Below are 22803 nucleotides of genomic sequence, written 5' to 3' on the forward strand. Positions count from 1 at the left end.
AAGATTGTTTCTTTAGGGCTGAGGTTGTGGCTCAGTGGTAGAGCGCTTGCTTAGCATGCATGAGGCACTGGGTTCAATTCTTAGCACCACATATAAATAAGTAAATAAAATAAAGTCCATCAAAATCTAATAAAAATATTTTTTAAAAAAGATTATTTCTTTATGGGCTAGAATCGTAGCTCAGTGGTAGAACATTTGCCTCACGTTTGTGAGGCCCTGGGTTCATTCCTCAGCACCACATATAAATAAATAAAATAAAGATATTGTGTTCATCTACAACAAAAAAAAATATTTAAAAAAAGATTGTTTCTTTATCAAAGCCTCATAGCAGATCTTAAGTTTTTGTAGGGATATAAAGCAGACCCATAGGACATTGAGGTTATAAATGATCTGAACATTTAATTTTTTTTATCAGATTCCCTTTACTATACAGTCTGCCACTTTATTTCTAACTTTGCTTTTAGTTTAACTTTTTCATGTACCTTAATAAAGTATGGGCAAGGATACTCGCATACTTTGACCAAAAGCATGTTTCTGATATGCACTGTGATTGGAGTTCAGGCATAAATTCTTCTCAGATTCATTAATTCCTGGGTTCTTTCTCCTATGTGGATTTTTCTGTGTATCAAAGATGCCTTCCATAATGGAATATTACTTGGCCATAAAAAAGAGTGAAATTATAGCATTTGCCAGTAAGTGGATGGGACTGGAGAATATCATGCCAAGTAAAATAAGCCAGTCCCAAAAAACCGAAAGTCAAATGTTCTGTCTGATATGTGGATGCTAACTCACAACAAAGGAAGATGGGGAAGGGAAGAATAGAAGCCTATTGGATTAGACAAAGGGGAATGAAGGGAAGGGAGGAGGGAAGGAATTAGGAAAGATAGTAGAATGAATCAGACATAACTTTCCTATCTTTATATTTGAATACATGATTGAGGTAATTCCACATCATGTACAATCACAAAAATAAGATTAATTAGCATAAGTTATACTCCACTTATGTATAATATGCCAAAATACATTTTACTGTCATGTATATCCAACAAAGAACAAATAAAAGAAAAAAAGATGCCTTCCTTACATTTCTATGAAGGTGAGTTTCTCTCCATCATCCCTCTATAAGGCTGTTTTTCCCTCCCCATTAAAAGAGGTCTTACCAATAGTAACATATGGACATTGTTTGGAATCTGATTCATATAAATGAACTATTTTTTTAAAAGTCATCATAAAAAGTGACTATCTAGATATTTGATGGTATTATAGAACTTCTATTAGTATTTTTTAGGTATGACAATTGGGCATTGTGGTACACCAGTTATTAAACTATTATCTCTCAGCTTCAAGGACAACTTAGCTGAATGTTTAATTTTTTCCCACATCTCTGTTACTATGCAGCTTTCCACTTTATCACTAGCCTTGCTTTTAGTTGAAGGTTATCCTTTTATCTTCCTTTTGCAGTGCTGGGCCTGAGGCTCTGCAAATCAGATTTCCGCTTTGCCAGTGAGTGCCCTGTTAGCATGTGCACATAGCAGGAGGTAGAGGGAGACTGGAAGGTTTGAAGAGAAACAAAGGATTACATCATCCTGTTTGCTTCCTGGTCTTGGTTTGTTTTCTGCTCTGGTCAGCATCACTCTGTAATGGTTCTTCAATGCAGCATCATTGTTTGTTTCATTGACAACAATTAATTTCACTCTGCATTTTTTCCAGCATGCACAATGCCAGTATCAAGAGCACCCTTCTTAGGGATGCCCAGACCAGCACAGCAGAGCCCCTCCTCACAGGTCTGAGTTTCTGCTCTGCAGGGCTCTTCTAAGCTTTTAGATTTTAATAATTTTATTCTCTTCTTTTTTGTTTCCCTAGTTGCAAGATTGGTAGCTACTTCCTACATTTTTTCTCCTTTTGCCTGTTAATTTCTTTAATACATAACTAACAATTTTTTTATACTGAATTGTCTCTGCTAAAATATCTGGTGAGGATTCTGTCTTCTGACTAGACCTTGACTGATACACTGATGTTTTAAAAAAGAACCCTTGTCCTCCAGAGATAATAAAATATTTACCAATGAGAGGAAATGATTTTGGAATTTTAAAAGCCAGGAAGGATTGGTGGTTAGATGAAACAGGATTAGCCATGTATTGATAACTGTTGATTGAATCTGAGTGATGGCTATATTGAGTTCACTGAACTATTATTTAATTTTGAATATGTTTGAAGTTTTCCATGAATATAAAGTTAAGTTTTAAAACAATTTAAAGTTAAGTCTTAAAACAATTTAAAGTCCTCATGTAAAATCACAGCACTTTTTTCAAAGAGGAAGTAATAATAGTTAAGTCTAACTTTTTAAAGTAAATACAAATAAAATGGAAATTTTTATTTAATATGTCATTAATTCTATTTTTTGCTTAATTGAAATTTTGTCTTTTTAAAAATTTTACATATGGGTATTATTTATCTATAGAATATCTATTTCATACTTGATGCCACATCACAAGATTGTAACATTGAAAAATTAAATATTGAGGCAGGGGTTGTGGCTCAGGGTAGAGCACTCGCTTCACATGTGCGAGACCCTGAGTTCGATCCTCAGCACCACATAAAAATAAATAAGTGAAATAAAGGTATCATGTCCAACTAAAAAAACTAAATATTTAAAAAAATTAAATATTACCTTAAAATTAAACCTAGCCCAGGGGTTCCTAAACCTGCTCTTCAGAAGAGCAGATTTCTATAGAGGTAGCTGAAATGCTGCTGGGGAGTAGACAGTCAGGTGGGTAACTTGTCACCCCTGATTCAAGCTGAACCACTCAACTTCTGGTTCATGTGTGGAGTGTTTTATAAAACTCATTTGGTGGTGAGATGGTTCTTCTGCTCTTAAAATGTGAAAAATACAATGAATTAGACATTATTACCCTATGTACATATATGATTACACAACCGGGCTGATTCTACATTATGTATAACCAGAAGAAGGAGAAGTTATACTCCATTTATTTTTGATGCATCAAAATGCATTCTACTGTCATGTATAACTAATTAGAACAAATAAAATTAACAATAATTTTTTTAAAAATGTGAAACATCCCTGAACTATCACAGATATTATGCCATGCTTTCATCTGCCTCATAACATTCTCACCAGTGGTCTCTCAGCCTCTGGTTGACCAGCTTCCGCACAGCACACCTACAACTTCCATGGTAACCTGACTCTGTTAGAATGCTCTTTCTCATACTGAGCCCAGTTTAACAACTGACTGATCCCTTTGTGCTCTTCACGCATGATAGGCCTTCAGATAACTGAAGTCACTCTTTTCTATCTGAATTTCATCTAGATCAAACTAACATGCAGCCATTTAGGTCATTAGTTCCCAAACTCAGGAATGTGTAAGACTTACTAGAGGTATTTGTTTAAAAGCAGATACCATGCTATTTGGACAGAGATCCTATTTCAAATCCTATGATTCCACCTCCAAAACATATTCTAATTCTTTCTCTGTTTTTCTCCATCTCCCTTTCTACCATCCTCATTCAAGTCTCCATCATTTTTTGCTCAGTCTACTACAAAATAACTGGCTCCCTGCCTGTATTTTAATCTGCTATAATGCATTCTTCTTATAACAGTGAGATGAGCCATTTAGAGCATAATTTGGATATAATCACCCCCCTTACTTCAAGCCCTTTGGTGTCTCCCAACAGTCTGATATGTACGACCATTTACAATCTGGTCTTTTCTACCTTTCTCATTTATCTCACTCTCACTTACTGTGCTGCAGCTACTCTTGCCTTCCTTCAACACACAAAGTCATTCCTATCCTGTACCAACTGTTCCCTTTGCCCAAAATATTCTCTCTTTTTATGTTTCAGGTCTCAATTTAAATGTCAGCTCTTCTGCAAGGACTTCCTAACTATCAGTCAAAAGTAGTCTTCCAAGCTGGGCACAATGGTACACGCCTATAATCCCAGAGACTCAGGAGGCTGAGGCAGGAGGATCACAAGTTCAAACTTTTGATCAGCAACTTAGCAAGGCCCTATGCAACTTAGTGATACCCTGTCTCAAAATAAAAAATAAAAATAAAAAGGCCTGGGGATGTGGCTTGGTGGTTAAGTGCCAGTGGGTTTAATCCCCAATACCTCCCCACACACACACACACACACAGTCTCCCAGTCACTCTCTATATAAAAAAATACCTTTTATTACATACATTTCTTATTCTGTTCATCACTGTATAACAATTTATTGATAGGATTTTAAAGTGTTTTATATTTGCTTTGCTTTGCTCCTCTTCTAGACTATAACTTTGTCTATTTTATTCCCAGCATTCCAGTAGTACCCAGACCGAAAGTCCACACTTTTTTTATATTTTTATTTATAGGTGGACACAATGTCTTTATTTTATATTTATGTGGTTCTGAGGATCGAACCCAGTGCCTCACGCATGCTAGGCGAGCGTTCTACCTCTGAGCCACAATCCCAGCCCAAAAGTCCACACTTTTACAGGCATCCCAGGTTTGCTTGTGGATCACTCTGTATGAAATAGACATTATTCTAAGCACTATAGAGCCATCATACTTAAAAAGAACTTCCACAAGCCTCTAAACTGTGAGTATGGCTAATTCAAACCTAGAGTGACTGTCTAAGTCAAACACTACGGTTGAGTAACACAGGAAGGGATCAGCATTAGCATACCATTAAACACAGGTAGTCAGAATTACTCTTTAAAACCCCTTAAAAGGCACCAGAGAGGAGAGCACATTTCACCTCTCAGTTTTTTCTCCATTGTTCAAAAGGATTGATGTTGCTTAAATTGAACCCTGAGAAAGTCGCTGGCTTGCATTTGGATCCATGTAGTATGAAAAATGTACAGTGTAACAAGATGTGTGTGCTTTCAGAGCACAGACCAACCAAAGGAGTGGCACATGTAGCCAGCTGAAGGAACAGGAGATTGACATGGTCTAGTTATGGACATGTCACGTGGCCCCTTATGGAACTGTGCTTATCAAGTGGTTGATGGGCAGAATTGCCTGTGCTATTTAAATCTTTTCTCCTTGTCATTTTTTGTTCTCTTGCTCGCTAAAAGAGGAAAGATTAAATAAACTAGTAACTGAGAAGAGGGTGCCATTTTCAGACCAACAGGATGGAAAGGAAGAAAACAATGAGTTAAGAAAGGTAGAAGAAGTGTGTGGGGTGGGGAGAGGTATGACTAATACAAATGAATAGGAAGGAAATGAGAAACCTACAAAAGTGAAAAATAAACTAGAGAATCTTTACAATTTGGATTGCATTTAGCCAAAACAATGGGGAAATCAGAAGAGGAAAAGATTCATAGTTAGACTAATAAAAAGGTAAAGTTGTTAAAGAGTTTGTCACTTTCTTTTACTTCCTTTTTAGCTTTACATGCCGCTGCCCTTTCTGGCCACGTTAGCACTGTGAAGTTATTATTGGAAAATGATGCTCAAGTAGATGCTACTGATGTCATGAAACATACTCCACTTTTCCGAGCCTGTGAGATGGGACACAAAGACGTGATTCAGACACTTATTAAAGGTTAGTTAATCAAGTAGTCTTATTAAATCACTCACAAAAGGTAGAAGTTCTTGCATGCTTGGTTGGAAATAAAGCTTTACACAGCAAAGAGCCACCCAGGTAAAAAGGTGAAGGGAAGAAGAGCCAAATTGGTATCAGGAAACTCCAGTTCTGCTCCCAGCTCCACCTGTTGACAGTTGTTTGGTTTTGGAAAAGTCACTTCACCTGCCTAGTCTTCAGTTTCCTTTGATGTAAAAGGGAGTGATTCCTACCCTGACCAATTTACAGGCTGGTTGTAAAACTCTGAAGTAGACTTAGGCATGTGGAAGCATTTCAATGAGAGTAAAGTGTTGATGGGACTGTTGTTTTCTAACTTCTATTCTTTTTGATAAATGCTATCTCCATTACACATTTCAGTATGTTTTTGCTTTCCCAGGTGGAGCAAGGGTAGATCTAGTTGACCAAGATGGACATTCTCTTCTACATTGGGCAGCACTGGGAGGAAATGCTGATGTTTGCCAGATTCTAATAGAAAATAAGATCAATCCGAATGTGCAAGATTATGCAGGACGAACCCCTTTGCAGTGTGCTGCATATGGGGGATATATCAACTGCATGGCTGTGCTCATGGAAAATAATGCAGACCCTAACATTCAAGACAAAGAGGTAGAACTCCTTGGTCTTTTCTATATTGTTTGCTACAAAGTGTTTATAATGTTTCTTCTTTGTTGTAAACTTAAATAAAACAAATTACCAAAGAAGAGATCACCTACAAATCCATACAATTATGATTTTTATTTATCCATGTTCTCAACCAGTCTTTATATCTAACATAGTCATTAAATAGACTGGGAGTCATTCTATAGCTTCTATAAAAGATATATATGTCATATTTATGTATGTATATGTATATAAATATATATTATATGACTATGACCCATATTTTGTTCACTTAAAATGATCATCAGTATTTTATCATTTGATACATAATCTTTTTCATGATCATGAATTCTTAAGATTCCAAAATTCTAAGAGCTTTAAATATAATAGATGGTTCTATCCTCACAACAACCCTATAAAGTACTTGCTATTATTACTCCCATTTTACATATAAGGAAATTGAAACTCATGTATTTTCAATCATGACCCTAAAATGACAACCTTTGGGAATGGGTGAGTCAGGATTCAAGTTATGCCTTTAACCCAAATTTTATAATTAAATAAATAACCTCCTGTTGCTTGACACTTTTCCATTATTGTAGATGATATTGCAGGAATCATCTTTGTGCATTTAATTTTTCCTTTTGAGTTATTCTCCTAAAATAATTCCCCTTAAGTGAGAATATTGAATCAAAGCAAAAAATAGTGCGCATATATATATATATATGTAAATTATGTACATATATGTAAATGTGTGTGTGTGTGTATTTTACCGGGCGGGGGGCGGGTGGAGGCAGGGTACTGGGGATCGAACCCAGATGCACTTTAGCACTGAACTACATCCCCAGCCCTTTTTATTTTTATTTTGAGGCAGGGTCTTGATAAGTTGCTGAGGCTGACCTCGAACTTGCAATCCGTGTGCCTCAGCCTCCCAAGTTGCTAGGATTACAGGTGTGTACCACTGCACCTGACAACAAATGATATATAAATGTGCTTCAGCCATAATACATCAAAAGGCCAACCTAATATTTGAAAGGCATTGGTCAATCTATACTCCACCCAGCTGTGTAGTAATATATTAGTTTTTCTCATTTTAGCTGGTATTAACTTTTTTGGGGGGAAAGGTACTAGTTTATTTTAACTCTTTTAAAATATTAGCATAAACTATGTTTTCCAAGTCAGAAAACAGATTCTCTACTAACTCATTAAGCAAGTTTTTAATCAAGATTGTTACTATTTGTAAAAATATCATAATGAAAAACATGTAAAATATAGACCTTGTCTTTATATTCTTAGGAATGCATGTTTTATAATTTGTCATACCTTTTATATTTTACCAAGTTGCCTATTTCTCCTATAAGTAGCATACAAATTTCCTTTCCAGTTCCATTAATTTCTATATGTAGTTTGGATTATCTACATAAATAATCTTACTGCCTGTAAATAATATCATTTTTCTTTATTTCCAAACTTTTCATTTCTTTGTTTTATTTTGTTGAACTAGCTAGAATTTTCAATACAATGTTGAATAGAATTGGTGACAGTTGGCATACTTAACTCATAATTGCTTCTCAAAGATCAAGCTTTCAATATTTCACCATTGAATGAAATTATATTTCTAGTTGCTAAGAGTTTTTAAATACCATAGTTTTTGTCAAGTAAAATTTATGCATCTATCAACAAAAGTCATATTATTTTTCTCCTCTTTTTTGTGAATATGGTGAATTATATTGATTGCCTTTGTGAGATGTTAAACCACTCTTACCTTTCTAGAGTAAGCCCCACTTATAATGTATTATGCACTTTTATATATAAAGATGTATTATGTTTGTTAATATTTTAAGATTTTTGCATCTATATTCATGGAAAGTTTGGCCTATAATTTTCCTTTCTTATGTTGTGTTTGTAAGATTTTGGTAACAAGTTAACAATGACCTTATAAAAAGAGTCAAGATATAGTCCCTCTTTTATTCTCATAACAAATTATATAAGAGTGATGTTACTTCTTCCTTAACTATTTGGAAAAATTTATTATTGAAGTCTTCTGGTTTGGGGGTTTCTTTGTACAAAGATTGTTAATTTAGTTCCATTAATAAGTTTTCTAATCAGTTTTTCTAATTAGTTTAATTTTCTTTCAGTTTAGTAAGAGATAATTTATTAGAAATATGTCAAATGTATTTGCATAAAGTTGGCTATATCTGCACTTATCATTTTTATGTCTGTAAGACCTGTAGTGACTTCCTCATCTTAATTTTATATATTGGTAACATGTATTTTCTCTCTTTTTTAACTTTTTATGTGGCTTATTCTGATCTTCAAAGGACTTACTTCAGCCTTTATTGACTTTATATATTTTGAAGTTGCTTACTATTTTGATAATTGTTTACTCTCATCTTTATTATTTCCTGCCATCCACTTTCCTCAGGTTTGATGCACTATTCTTTTTTCCCCTTAGATTCTTTTGATAAAAGATTAAATCATTAGGCTGATGTTGTGGCTCAGAGATAGAGTACTCGCCTAGCATGCTTGAGGCACTGGGTTTGATTTTCAGCACACATAAAGCAAAATAAAGACATGTGTCCACCTATAACTAAAAAATAAATACTTTTTAAAAAAAGATTAAATCATCAATTTAAAAAAAAAATATATATATATATATATATATATATAATGATTCTCCTAAGCTCTGCATTAGCTTTATCTTACAAGTTGGGTTAAGTTGTGTACCTTCACTGTCATTTAGGTAAAATATTTTCTACTTTCTAATTTGATTTATTCTTTGAACTGTAGATTACTTAGAACTATATTGTTTAATTTCCAGGCACTTAGGCATTTTTTCTCTCTCTTTCTCTCTTTTTTTAATCGATTGGATTAGTTTCCTATGCTCTTGTGACAAATTAATCACAAATTAAAAAAACATAAATTTATTATCTTACTGTTTAGGATATCAGGAGTCAAAATTAGTCTCACTAGACTAAAACTTAAGATTCAGCAGGGCTGTATTTCTTTTGGAGGCTCTAGGGGAGAATTCTTTTTCTTAATTTTCCCAGTTTCCAGAGGCTGTTCACTTACCCATTCTGCCATCTTCAGAGCCAACAACGGCTAGTTGGGACTTTATTACACTGTATCACTCTGACACTCTCCTGCCCCCTCTTTCCCTTAGAGGGATCCTCATGAATACATGAGGCCTACCCAGATAATCCAGGATAATCTCCTCACCTCAGAATCAGATTATTAGTAACCTTAATTCCCTGCTTTCCACATAACATAACAGGGTTCCAGGAATTAGGATATGGACATTTTGCAGGAGAGCACATTATTCTTTATAGTCTTTCTTTATGGTCCAGTATATGACTGATTTTGATAAAATTCTGTGTACTCTTGAAAAGAATGCTAATTCTGTCATTTTTAAATGCAGGGTCACTTAGAACAGATCTTTAAATTGTGTTATTTGTGTCTTCTATGTTTTTAGTGCTCTTTTGTCTTTTTTTCCTATCAATTGTTATTTTAAAAACACTAAAATCTCCCACTGTGATAATAGATTTGACTATGTCCCCTTTAATTTTGTGAGATTTTTTTCCCTAGATATTTAGAAACTCTGTTATTGGATGTAAAAAATTAGGGTTGGGACTTTTTCTCTTTATATCCATTAACACTGTGAAATATCCTGCAATGCTTCATGGCTTTATCTTTCATGACATTGAAGTTTTTTAAGTATACAGGCCACCAGGTCAGTTATAATGGCGCATGCATCTGTTCCCAGCTACTCCAAAGGCTGAAGCAAAAGGATCACAATTTCAAGGCAAGCCTCAGCAACTTAGCAAGATCCTGTCTCAAAATTAAAAAAATAAAAAGGACTGGGAATATAACTCAAAAGTGCTGTAGGGTTGTAAGCCACAGTACTGGGGTGGGGAGAGGTGGATACAGGATGTTTATTTTGTTGAATTTGACTAAGTTTGAGTTTGTCTTATGGTTCTTCATAATTAGATGCAGGTTTTACATTTTTGGTTGGAATATTATATAAGGGATATTGAATCCTTCTCAGATATCACCTCCAATGGTATATGGTACACTTTCACATAGTGTTAGTTATGATCCCTTGGTTAAGAGCTGACGGTTTTCTCCACTGTGTACATAATAGTATCCTTTTTTATAACTGAAAAGTTTAAGGGGAGGATTATTTATATTTTTAATTAGCATAAATAGTCACATGTCCAAAAATATTTACTCCATGTACACTTGATTTTGTTCATGCTTATAGGGAAGAACAGCTTTGCACTGGTCCTGTAACAATGGATACCTTGATGCCATTAAATTATTACTAGACTTTGCTGCTTTCCCTAATCAGATGGAAAACAATGAAGAGAGGTAAGCTGTGGATAAGAAAAAAAATGAGAGAGTATGCTCTTGCTCATCCCACATCCTTTCTGCCAGATTAAAAAAAAAAAATCTCAAGTTTAGATATCTCAAGTTCAAAACTAAGTAGAATCATAAGGAAACACTACACTAAGAAATACTGAACCAGAAAAAGGAGTAAAAGTTCCATGCAATATTTATTTAGAATCATAGAGTATCATAGGTATTCAGGACTTTAGATATGATATTACCTAAGACAGGTTCACATTTTGCAAATGAGGAGACTTAGAGCTCCTTCTGGCTGGTGGCTAGCATGAGGTCAGTGAAATCCTGACTGACCAAGACCAAGAATTCAGTGAGGCTAGTGGAATATGTTACATATTCAAGATGTTTCTCTTGATGGAGACACATTATCAGTTAGTAGACAAAAAGGTGCCATCACTAGCATGAAAACATGAAGAGCTGAGTGTGGTGGTACACACTCGTAATCCCAGCAGCTCAGGAGGCAGAGGAAGAAGAATCATATGAGTTCAAAGCCAGCCTCAGAACTTAGCGAGGTCCTAAGCAACTTGAAGGGCTGGGGATGTGGCTCAGTGGTTAAATGCCCCTGGATTCAATCCCTAGTACCAAAAAAAAAAAGGAAAAAGAAAAAAAACATATGGAGAAACTCAAATGAAAGGTCAGCATCTATTCTAGATACAACTTTCTTGAATAACATAAGGTTCTCAGAGTTATGCTGTGATTGTTATCCAGGGACCCAAACCCATGAAAAGAACAAGACACAATATGAAGTCTAAGCAAGAGAGACTCTTGGTAGTCTCAGGGGAATTCTAGTAATTTGCAGGTAACCACTCAGTTTGTGACCAGACCTCCATAGCAGAGGCCCCCTTTGGCCCGAGTCAACACATTAGTTGTCACTGTTCATGGCTGCTCTAACTAGAATGGCCCCATCTGTTAGCCACCACCAGTTCTTGCTTGATGTTAGCAGGTGGAAAGCCTTCTAGAAAAGGAAGGGCTTCTTTAAATCAACTATCTCAGCGGAGGCACATTTCTCCTTTCTTGAATCAACCCCTTTGCACCTATTTCAGAGCCTTTCCTCAGAGAACTGAAGATGTCTCCCATTGAAGTTCTAAAACAAACAGAAAGGAAAAATGAGGAATCTAAGAGTTATTGAGGATTTGTGTTTATGAAGAACTTATTCTTACAATATACACTGTCTAGATGCTATTTTTTAAAGAAATAATGGAAAATATATGTTTTTTTTAATTCATTTCCTATTTATATACTAAACTTTGAATTTCAAACCTAAGTCACTGCATGAGTTAAAGTGCTTACTGCCCCTTGGAATAAACATACGTTAATTGCAGACTAGAAAACCAAAGGAAAAATCCTCCTAACTATACTTGCCAATCTGTAAATAAAAAGAGACAGTGGCCGTATCCCAGTCTCATTTAATGTTTCATTAGTAATGCACCTTGATGTACAAGTGTCAGAAGTTGGCACTGCCTTTTATATTTATTGACATTCTGGTTTAGGCATTCCACTGATCCCATCAGACCATTCCCGTATGGCAGGTCCAATTGTGTCTTATCTCTTGTCTTTATCTACATTGTTTCTTGGCTGGTTACCATCAATGTGGTACTAATTTTTACTTCTCATGCATTGACACTAACCAGTTGATGTACATTGTATAGACATAATTTTTACCAACTTCTGCTGGCTTTCAGTCAATAAGTACCTGACGGTCACAATATAACATTGATGGGAATATTCACAGTACTTGAATGGTTCTAAATTGAACTAGGGATGAAGATGAAAATGATAGGAGTTCCAAGATTTGCTTTGAAACACTTCAACAAAATGAAAAAGAAGAGGTTGGAAGAAGCAAACATAACAAAAAGTCATTCTGATTGTTAATTTGCGGTATTGAGTACACAGAGGATTATTATGCTATTCTATTTTTTGTGCTTGAGATTTCTCATAATAAAATTATTTTTTCATAATAAAAATATTTAATATGTAGTTTTCAATCCAGAAGCAGCCCAAGAAACCTAGTTCTTTTCTCCTCCTTCCCCCGCCCTTTTATAAATGAAGAAATAGAAGCTCAGAGAAGTTAGGAGAATTCCCAGGGTCACAAAAGTCCCCTGAGTCCCACTCCAACATTCTTTAGGGGGATTATGCTGCACATTATTTCTTTTTGTCATATTCCTAAGTAAAGACATGGTTTGAGCCTTATGTTTCTTAACCAGAGTTTGGTAATCCTGCTTATATTCCACATGAAGAACACTACATATTAATAATTACAGAAAATTCTCAAGCTTATTAAATACATATGTTGTTTACACATTGATTTTAGGAGGAGTTTTGTTCTTTGGGAGACATTCAATAATTGATAGAGGTGTTTTGGAAGGATTACTGAACTGGGAATTGTTCAGTAATCTTAATTCTAGTCTGCATTCTGTAGAAGGTGATTACATAATCCTCAGCAAGTTGATTAACCATGCTAGGTCTGTTTACTCATTTATAAAATGAAAGTGTTGAACTTAATGACCTCTTAAAGTGAATTTAGTTTTACTATCATGTGGTTCAATTACTCTATGCTAATTTTTTCCATAAAAAAGAATTTTAGAATATATAATAAAAATTTTAAGAATTCTTCTGAATTTATAAAATGCCATCTATTTATAAATAATGTTTGAAAGTTTATGTAGGCACCTCAACCTATGGCCTTCTGGTCCCTGAACAGGAGTACATATTGAGCCTTCCTAAAATGAGAGCTCCTTAATTTTAGCATTCGGGGTTTCAGTAAGAAATTCTGAACTTACAAATTTCCTTGCTGAAGCGATCAAACTACCCTTATTCTGAAAACCTATCCCTTTTATGTCTTACTGTGACTGTGAGGTAAGTTTTTAAGAGAGTTTTTCTTTCTGTAATCATTGAATAATTCTCCAAGTCGAATCATGCATCCCTATAATCATCATTTTTTTCCACCTCACAAACCAGCTGATGATTTCCTCCTAACACTTCTGATTGCAGTCTACAGTCATAGTCATCCAGAGAGCACTCAGCATCAGTGGCAGTCATTATAGAAGTTTGGATCCTGTGGAAGTGATATTTATGATGAGCATCTATAGTATCACAAACCATACTGCAGTGTAGGGCCTGCGATCCTAACAGTAGTAGCTAATATTTATTATTCCCAGACCTTCTTCCTTTATGTCAGGCACAGTGCAATCCTCTTTATGTTCATGGTTTCATTTTCTCCATATTAACTTGTTTAATATATGAAAAAAAGCTGGGGCTTAGAAACATCAAGTAAGTTGTTTAAGAAATGACATTCATCACTACCATCATTGAGAGATTATTCTTTTACTTCAATCTTTGTACTTTTATTCACTGTTTGAATTTTTAACATATCATTTATATAAAGTAATCATTTTCTTTAAAACAGGAAGGCTTAATGTTTTTTGCCCTGCAAACTTTTGTTATTTTTTTAAATATTTTTTTTAGTTGTAGATGGACACATTACCTTTTATTTATTTATTTATTTATTTATTTGTATATGGTGCTGAGGATTGAACCCAGTGCCTCATACTTGCAAGGCAAGTGCTCTGTCATTGAGCCACAGTCCTAGCCCTAAAATTTTGTTCATTTTATGTAATCAGATTTAACACTCTTTTATGATTTCTGATTTTCATATCTTTTTTTTTAAGAAAGCATTTCCCACATTCGTATTTTTTTGTTTTGCATTAAAGTGCTGAGGATTGAACCCAGAGCCTCTGGCATGCTTACATAAGCCCTCTACCACTGATCTACACTCCAGACCCCACTTGAGTATTTTTTAAATTTCCATGGTACCTTCTGGTACCTTTGTTTTATTTTGTTTGTTTGTTTTGATTTTTGGATCTTTGCTCCATCCCTAATTTACTTTGGTGTAAGACGTGATATTAGAATCTCTTTTTTCCCAGATCACTACCTGGTTGTAGCAACACTATTTATATAATACTTTAATTTTTTCCACAATGATTTAAAGGGCCATCTTTATCATATATTAAATCTCTCCATTTGGAGGTATATTTTTCATTTCATAAGCATTAAGTATCAGTAACCATGGGCTCAAATTTATGAATCTCACAGACTATAATTAGCAGCATTTTACCAGATAGGAGTGGGAGTTATTATTTGGTACATGAGAAAGAAGGAACATGATCCTGTGTTCTCAATAGTCACCAGTTTGTGAACCAATGAGTCAAACTCAGGAATTGGCATGGTCAGTAGCACAAAGCATCTTACCCACAGCCATATTCAACCTTGTTTTATATCCCTCAGAAGAAAAAGGAATAGCCTTTGAGTAGAGATGGTGACTTTGCCCAGAGAATATTCTGCATCTTAGAATGATTCATTTTGCTGCATGAGAATATTGTCTGTTTACCAGTACCTTGAATTCATTTTGTTAACAAACAAAAAACAACTCTTCCTCCTGCATCAGGTACACACCTCTTGATTATGCTTTGCTTGGTGAGCGCCATGAAGTAATCCAGTTCCTTTTGGAGCATGGGGCCCTGTCCATTGCAGCCATACAAGATATTGCCGCCTTCAAAATCCAAGCTGTCTACAAAGGATACAAGGTCAGAAAAGCTTTTCGAGACCGGAAGAATCTCCTTATGAAGCATGAGCAGCTGAGAAAAGATGCTGCAGCTAAGTAAGTGTGAGCATGGAGATTTTGTTCTCACAGCTCAGAATCAGGGTGGAAGGAGGTGGGGGCAGTATCAAAAGAGTAAGTCAGGAGAGAATTTGATTTTCTTGTGGTCCCTGTACCCATGTCATCTTCCCTCTCTGTTCACCATTCTCTCGTCACCAGACTAAGACTGCAGTGAAAGATGAGGGCCTAACCTCCACTTGGTGGCTATTCCATATAGATTTGTTCCTGGTGTTCTAACCCAGGAACAAACCATTGTCACCAGCACCCATGGCAGGGAGTTAGGGGTGGGATTGCTACCTTGTATAAACTACAAATAAATAAGCTGTCTTCTTGGCCTTCCTGCCTTTATGAAAGAAACTTACACCAGTATCTGACCTGCTTTTACTAAATTAAACTAAGTCTTGTTTTGATTTGATTAATGCAACTACCTTGTAAAATAACTGACTCTCCTCACCCATTCTTTAACGAATCTGTACTAAACACAGTTGTTATTCTATATTTATGGGGGATTGATTTAAGGACTCCCTGTTGATACCAAAATTTACGGATGCTCAAAACTTTTATATAAAATGGCCTCGCATTTGCATTTGACCTATACACATCCTCCTCATACTTTAAATCATCTTCAGATTACTTTTAATATCTAATACAATGTAAATAAATAGTTGTTATACTATATTGTTTAAGGAATAATGACAAGACAAAAAATAAAGAAGGAATAATGACAAGAAAAAAGCCTATATATGCTCACCACAGATGCAATTTTTCTCTAGATGTTTTTGATCTGTGGTTTGTTGAATGCACAAATGCAGAACTTGTGAATATGGAGAGCCAATTGTAAACTGCTTTACTCAAGAAATATTGATGAACTTCTTACTATACATACACCACCCTTGGCTAGATCCTAGGGAGAAATGGTAACTAAAAACAAAGACCTTACTTCAAAGACTTAACATTTTTTGGAAAATGATACAAATGTATGAAATAGCCATTTGTGTCTATTACACATTGTGATTATATCACATAAATGACTGTAGATTCTGCTTGGGTTTGCCTTTTCTTTTTATACTTAGGTTAGGTAGGAATATTTTAAATATCATCAGCATATTGCATTAGCAAACACAGATATCAAAGCCTCTTAAAATGAAGATGACCAGCAGTTTCTTTCTTTCTTTCTTTTTCTTTTTCTTTTTTTTTTTTTGTACTAGGTATTGATTGAACCCAAGAGTGATCTCCCTCCAAGCTACATCCCCAGCCCCCAGCACCTCCCCACCCCATTTTTAAATTTCAAAACAGGATCTTGCTAAGTTGCTCTGACAGACCTTGAATTTGCAATCCTCCCTGAGCCTACTGAGTATCTGGATTTCAGGTGTGTACCACTGCACCTGGCTCAAAAGGCAGATTCTTGGAAGCTAACTTCTGATTGTATCTTGAATGTTTCCAAATCTCCTGTCCTTCAACTCCTGAATTCTTCCATATTTCACCCAAAGGGGGAAGTATAATAAACAATCATTAAAAATATTAATAAATAGCCATTAAAAATAATAAGACGAAATCATTTTAGTGAGAGGTTAAATAATACTGGAATACTAACAATAATGTCAGCTTAGTAGAAAAAATTGATGGAAAGACATAATTTTCTGTGACTTTGAGGTTACAGAAGTAGATGGCATCCTAGGAAATCACATCTTGTACTCTTCATTAGGCTCTTGTCTCTTCGCCTACCTGGGAATCCAGTATTAAAGTCTCCACACAGTCGTCTTTGTCTTAGCCTTCTTATAAAAATTCTCTGTACACAAGTGACAACCACAAGTAGGTAACACATGTGACCAGTTGTCTTGAGTTGCAAGCATACACTCTCTACAAGGGATGGAATGTTTTACAGTGGTCCTCTTTATTCGTGAGCAGTGCATTCCGAGATCCCTAGTAGATGCCTAAAACCTTGGGTAGCACCAAACCCTGGTAGGCAGTTCCCAAGTTACAATATTTGGACTCACAATTTTTTGACCATAAGATGATAATGCAAAAGAAATAATGCACTCAATAGAAACTATACTTCAAATTTTGAACTTTGATCTTTTCCCAGACTGGTGGTGTGCAGTATGATATGCTCTCATAATGCAGGGCAGCAGCAGTGAGCCCCAGTCCCAGTCAGCCCCTCAATTCCATGGGGAGTTGACTGATGGCTGAGCTAGGATGATCCAGAGTAGGCTAGGAGTATTCAATACATTTTCAACTTACCATATTTTAACCTTACCATGGGGTTTTCTAGAGTGTAACTCCATCATAATCAAGGAACATCTATGTACACTATGTTTTTTCATTATATATATATATATATATATATATATATATATATATATATATATATACACATACACACCCATGTTAAAGTTTAATTTATAAATTGGCTTAGTAAAAGATTAAAACCAATAATGATAAAATAAAACAATTACAACAATGTGCCATAATGAAAATTAGGTGAATGTTATCTCTTTCTTGCTCAAAATATTTTAATATACTTCATCTTTCCCATTAAAGTCTCTCTCTAGCTTCTCTTTGGCAACTCACATTGCCAGCATTACTACCCTTGCACTTTGAGACCATTATTAATAATGTTTGCTTTGATAATAGCACTGTGATACTGCAACAGTTAATCTGGTAACTAAGATATCCATTAAGTGAGTAATGGGCATATATAGTGGGATTATGTTGGACAAAGGGATAATTTATGTCCTGATCAGAATAGAAAGGATAGTAGGAGATTTCATCATGCTATAAACAAACTTACTGTTTGTTTCCAGAATTTTTGATTTAATATTTTGGCTCAAGGCTCACAGTGGGTAACTAAAACTGTGGAAAGCAAAATTGCAGATAAGGTGAATAAAATACTATATTGACTCCTACAGATGTTCCCATAAACTCCAGCTTAATGTATGAGAATCTGTTTTCAGAATTCAGTTATACTTACCTAAGTATGAAGTGGGACTCTACTAAAGCAGAGTGGCTGAGTTTCTATGTCCCTGAAGGAATGTGTATTAAAACAAACACATTCCACTTCATTATTGGGAAGAGGATGCCCTGGTGTCCTGCTTTCTCCCAAACTCCCTTTCTAGTAGGATAAAAAGGGTTTGGTAGAGTGGGAAGACACCTGGATTCAAATCCAGCCTCTGATATTTACTTGTGTTGATTCAAACACAGCATTTCTCTGTAGGCCTCTATCTCTTCATTTGTGAAACATGACATGTTAGACCAGTTGGTTTCTAGGCGCTCTCCAGTTCTATAGAAACTCCCAGGTCTGCATCATTAGTGATTTGCAGCCTCTTCTTCCTCTCCTTGGCCTGTAGAGGTCATGTGCCTGGAACTGAGCTCAGATGTGCATATTTTTGAGTCAGTTTAGAAGTGGAAACCAAGAACCACCCTGTGAACGGGTCTCCTGTACAGAGGAGGAGATTTAAAATATTGGCCTGCTTAAATAGCATAGTGGTTTTAATTTTTTTTTTATTTTCCTAACATGAACTTGTTGGACCCCCTGACTTCCTGTCTAGGGGTTTTGAAACAACAAGGAGATTTAAGAAACTAGTCCAAACTCCCTTTTAGTTATTATTCCAGTTAATTACTGGAAGATTGGGGTTTTTTGGCTGTTTTTTGTTTGTTTTGTTTTGTTTTTCCATTCCAAGAATTGAATTCAGGGATTATTTTAGTCAGCTGTCATGTTACTATGACCAAAAGAACAATTTTAGAGGAGGAAAAGCTTATTTGGGGACTCACAGTTTCAGAGGTGGAGTGATGGGTTATGAGAACCTTAACCCAATCAGTGAATTAATCCCCTGATAGGAATTAGCTGAGTGGCAACTGAAAGTGGGTAGGGTATGGCTGGAGGAGTAGGTCATTAGGGGTGTGCTTTTGGGGTGGGGTATGTATTTTGTCCCTTGAATGGAGTCTCTTTCTGCTTCCTGGTGCCATGTCTTGAGCTGCTTTCCTCCACCTCTCTCTTCTGCCATGATGTTCTGCCTCGCCTCAGGAATGGAGTTGGCCATCTATAGACAGATCTCTAAAACTACAAGTCCCTAAGTAAAATTTTCCTTCTAAAATTGTTCTTGTAAGGTCTTCTCCTCACAGCAGCAAAAAAACTAACTAAAAAGGGCCTCGCATATGTTAGACAAGTGCTCAACTACTGAACTATGTCCCCAAACCTAACATTGCTTTTTAAAAGCCCTTTTTAAATGGGAGCTGTGTTTACTTGTTATAATATTTTTAAATTGACAAAATGAAAAAACTGCAATCTTTTGTACTCACTCTTTCCTGATTACAGTTTTTCCTTTGTTGGGTATTGTTATTAGAGATCAACAAGTTTCTTAAGAGTTCAGCCATCACTCCCACAGTCATCGTAGTATAGATCCCTAAATGAAATATTTCAATAGAAGAGACTCACTGATTTAACTTGTTTTAATTTTATTTTTCAAGAATTATTCCTTAAAATCTGAGTCAATATTTAGTTTTGTTTTCGATTTTGCTTTAAGAAACAAAAATCAGAATGTTGCAGCTGCAGCATCGACTAAGGTGGGCCAGACACATCATGTTACCTCGATGTACCTTTCCCATTTAATCATGCTAGGATTGCAGAAATCACCCTCCTTCAAGTGAAGATGTGAAAGGAACTTATTAAACTTGAAGTAAAGTGGTCCCTAATTTATGATAGAGAAATTGGAAGAGAGAAAAGTCATAGTCATATTTACTAAGGCAGGTATTTTAGAAACTCCTATTTAAGAAATATCTATAATCCATTTAAAAGCACTTTATAACTCACAGTGCACTACCTAGGTTGTTGCCAAAATGAACATTACTGTAATTTACCTGCCAAAGTGTAGAGTGGAGTGCACTCTTAAAATAGACCATGTTTATGTTGATCATCCTTCTTCCTTGAAGCTTCATTTTTGCCAGGTTCTTATTTCTCTCTCTAATCTCAGATCTCCTCTCTCTGACTCCTCTCACATCTTTTAAGTATGCCATCACCACACTAAGGTCAGACCTGGAGGTTACTCTTTAGACCTCTGCTCATGCTGTACTGTTTTCCATTGAAAATGTATCCACTCTAAAAATGCAGTTTAGAGCCAAGTGCAGTGGCATGTGCTCAGGAGGCTGGCACAGGAGGATCAGAGGTTCCACGCCAGTCTGAGCAACACACAAGACCCTGTCTCAAAATTTTTTTTAAATTAATTCATGTCTGTAGATAATCCCTTAATCTGTCTCATATCCTGACCTCTGGAACTCTGATCTCACATCATCAGTTGCCTCCTGGGCACTTCCACTTTGCCATTCTTGGTCACTTGTCAACATATCAGATCATTCAGTGTTCCTATGTCCAATAGTCACTATCACTTCAAACTCACTGTGAGAAACCTACAATAATCTGTCTTTCTTCTGACCTTCTTATTTCCTTGCTAGTGCTTCTACCACTGATTCTGTTTATTCCTCCTTTCAAATGTTCTTTTAGGTCCATTTGGTTTTATTCTTCTGTCTTACAACTCTACATACTCTCAAACACCAGCCATGATGCTATGTAAGACCCTCCAACATTTTACTTCCATTTATATCTCCAAGTCTCATTTCTCTCCATTTACCAATACCTTTCCATGCTCTCATACTTGAGATTTTGGTCATCCTGAACTTTCTTCAGTTGCTCTGTGTCAAGTGACAAGGAATCTGCACTTCTCAAAAAACCTCATTTTGTTAGTGGAGTGTTCTATCTGTAAATTCTTCCTACCTTTCATCTTGAAGCCAAAGAGAAATGTCTAAATTGTTTTCCATAAACTAACATTCAGGTAGCTAAAGAAAATGTTTATAATACTCCAACTCCTACCTCAAGAATTCCTTTGACTTTATAATTGATCCTTTTGCAGCCTGCTTCCCTGAACATCTCCAGTTTGTCAACACCACTCTTTAGGGTTGACCCACGTGTCTGATTCCTGTGCTCAGAAAGCCATCTGATCCACAGGGAATTATTTCCATGGTTCTACTTCATGCCACCCTACTTCAGGTCCTCACTTTTCAGTAAAATAAATAAGAGCTTTCTTATCTGGAATGGGCTCAGGGCTCCATGAATGCCCTTAAGACTATATCCAGTATTTTGTATATCAGGAGCATATATTCATTTTGGTGGTGAGGATTTATACTTGTTGGGGTTTTTTTTAATCTCAGTTTCAAAGGATGTCCACAAGTCACAAAAAAGATAAAAGCCACTGGACTAAATGATCTTTGAGGTCCCTTCCAGCACTAACATTCTATGAGTCAGAGGTCCTGAGACACACACCATTTTCTTATTCCCTTGGGAGGAAGTTAAAGACCAAATATTACTATGTCTGATATTCATTGACAATGAAGAGAGCGACTCTGACAGACCCTTAGATGCCATGCAACAGCAGCTGAAAAGGTTACAGCTAAACCTTTTCTGTCTCATGAGGTCATCAGCTTCCTCTCACTGGAAATGTTCCAGCAGGACATGAATCATCATCTCTACAGGATGTTATATAAGAAATTTTTTACATTACATGAACAACTGGTCTCCGAGATCTCTTCTGAGTCAAAGCTTCAATGAGAGCCAAGTGGCAAGTCTTTGCTCGTGCTCTTCCCTCTGCCTGGAATAGCCTTCTCTCACTTCATTCCTCCCCCATTTTGACATCCTTAATTTAGAGCCTTTTCTCTCTCAGTTTGATTAGCAACTTTCTCCCACATCTTCCTAGAGCTCTGTGAAGATACCTCTATTTTAGCACTCATCACACCTCGATCTCTATCTGCAGAAGTGTAGGGATCTGGTTCCCCCACTTCATAGTCAGTTCCTTAGAGCAGGGACTGTTTGTTGTAAGTCTGGATCTCCAGTGCTTTGGAGTATTTGGTAGATAGTAAGAATTCAATAAGTAAATGTTCAGTAACTGCCTCTATAATGGGTCTAAGACCTGACATAAGTCATTCATCACACTAGGCCTTAATTCCCCCATCTGTCAAGTAGAAGGACTGGACTGGACACTCTCTTTTTGTTTGAATACTGTGAATCTCTATAAGTATACCACTTATTAGCCCTACCTAGGGCAGCAAACACACTTAGTCACCCATATCCTCACAAAATACTCTAGCATTTATACATTTGTGTATTTGGATTTCCAAGTCCCTGCATACTTATCATGAGCAAATTACCATTTGACAGGTTTATGACAGGAACTGTCCTTAGAGGCTCATGCCTATAATATACTTGAACACAAACCATGATTTTCTGAACCTCTTAGACAAAAGCAGCTTACAAGTCTTACCCCTGCTGGATTCAGACAATATTGAGAAGAGCAAGTATTCAATACTGACAATTGAGATTGTTATTTGTGCTATCTGGAAGGTTTTCTTTAATGCTAAACATGTCATCAATTTTTTAAAAGATACATTTAGTAGATTCATGAACACAAGGCCTAATTATATATCTTGATGATTATATTATTTCTCCTAATTCTGCTTATTTAGTTCTCTAAAATGGAAAATCCCTCCCCTGTAAACCTCCTCCTCCAAAGAAGCC

At 35.9% G+C, this 22803-nt stretch overlaps 1 protein-coding gene across 12 annotated transcripts in view; it reads left to right on the forward strand.

Moving 5' to 3' along the window:
• The window catches only part of Invs (inversin), a 209990-nt gene that overhangs the window by 92329 nt on the left and 94858 nt on the right, over positions 1 to 22803 (forward strand). For all 12 annotated transcript variants that reach the window (XR_011704134.1, XR_011704135.1, XR_011704137.1 and 9 more), the window contains 4 exons: positions 5390 to 5545; positions 5961 to 6190; positions 10446 to 10552; positions 15030 to 15242. Coding sequence is in view for 8 of the 12 variants with exons in the window: in XM_071600774.1 (XP_071456875.1) it covers positions 5390 to 5545; positions 5961 to 6190; positions 10446 to 10552; positions 15030 to 15242 (706 nt within the window). In the remaining 4 variants the exon portion in view is untranslated. The remainder of the gene's footprint in view (positions 1 to 5389; positions 5546 to 5960; positions 6191 to 10445; positions 10553 to 15029; positions 15243 to 22803) is intronic.

Source organism: Marmota flaviventris, chromosome 13 (genome assembly GCF_047511675.1).
Source record: "Marmota flaviventris isolate mMarFla1 chromosome 13, mMarFla1.hap1, whole genome shotgun sequence".
Taxonomy (NCBI): domain Eukaryota; kingdom Metazoa; phylum Chordata; class Mammalia; order Rodentia; family Sciuridae; genus Marmota; species Marmota flaviventris.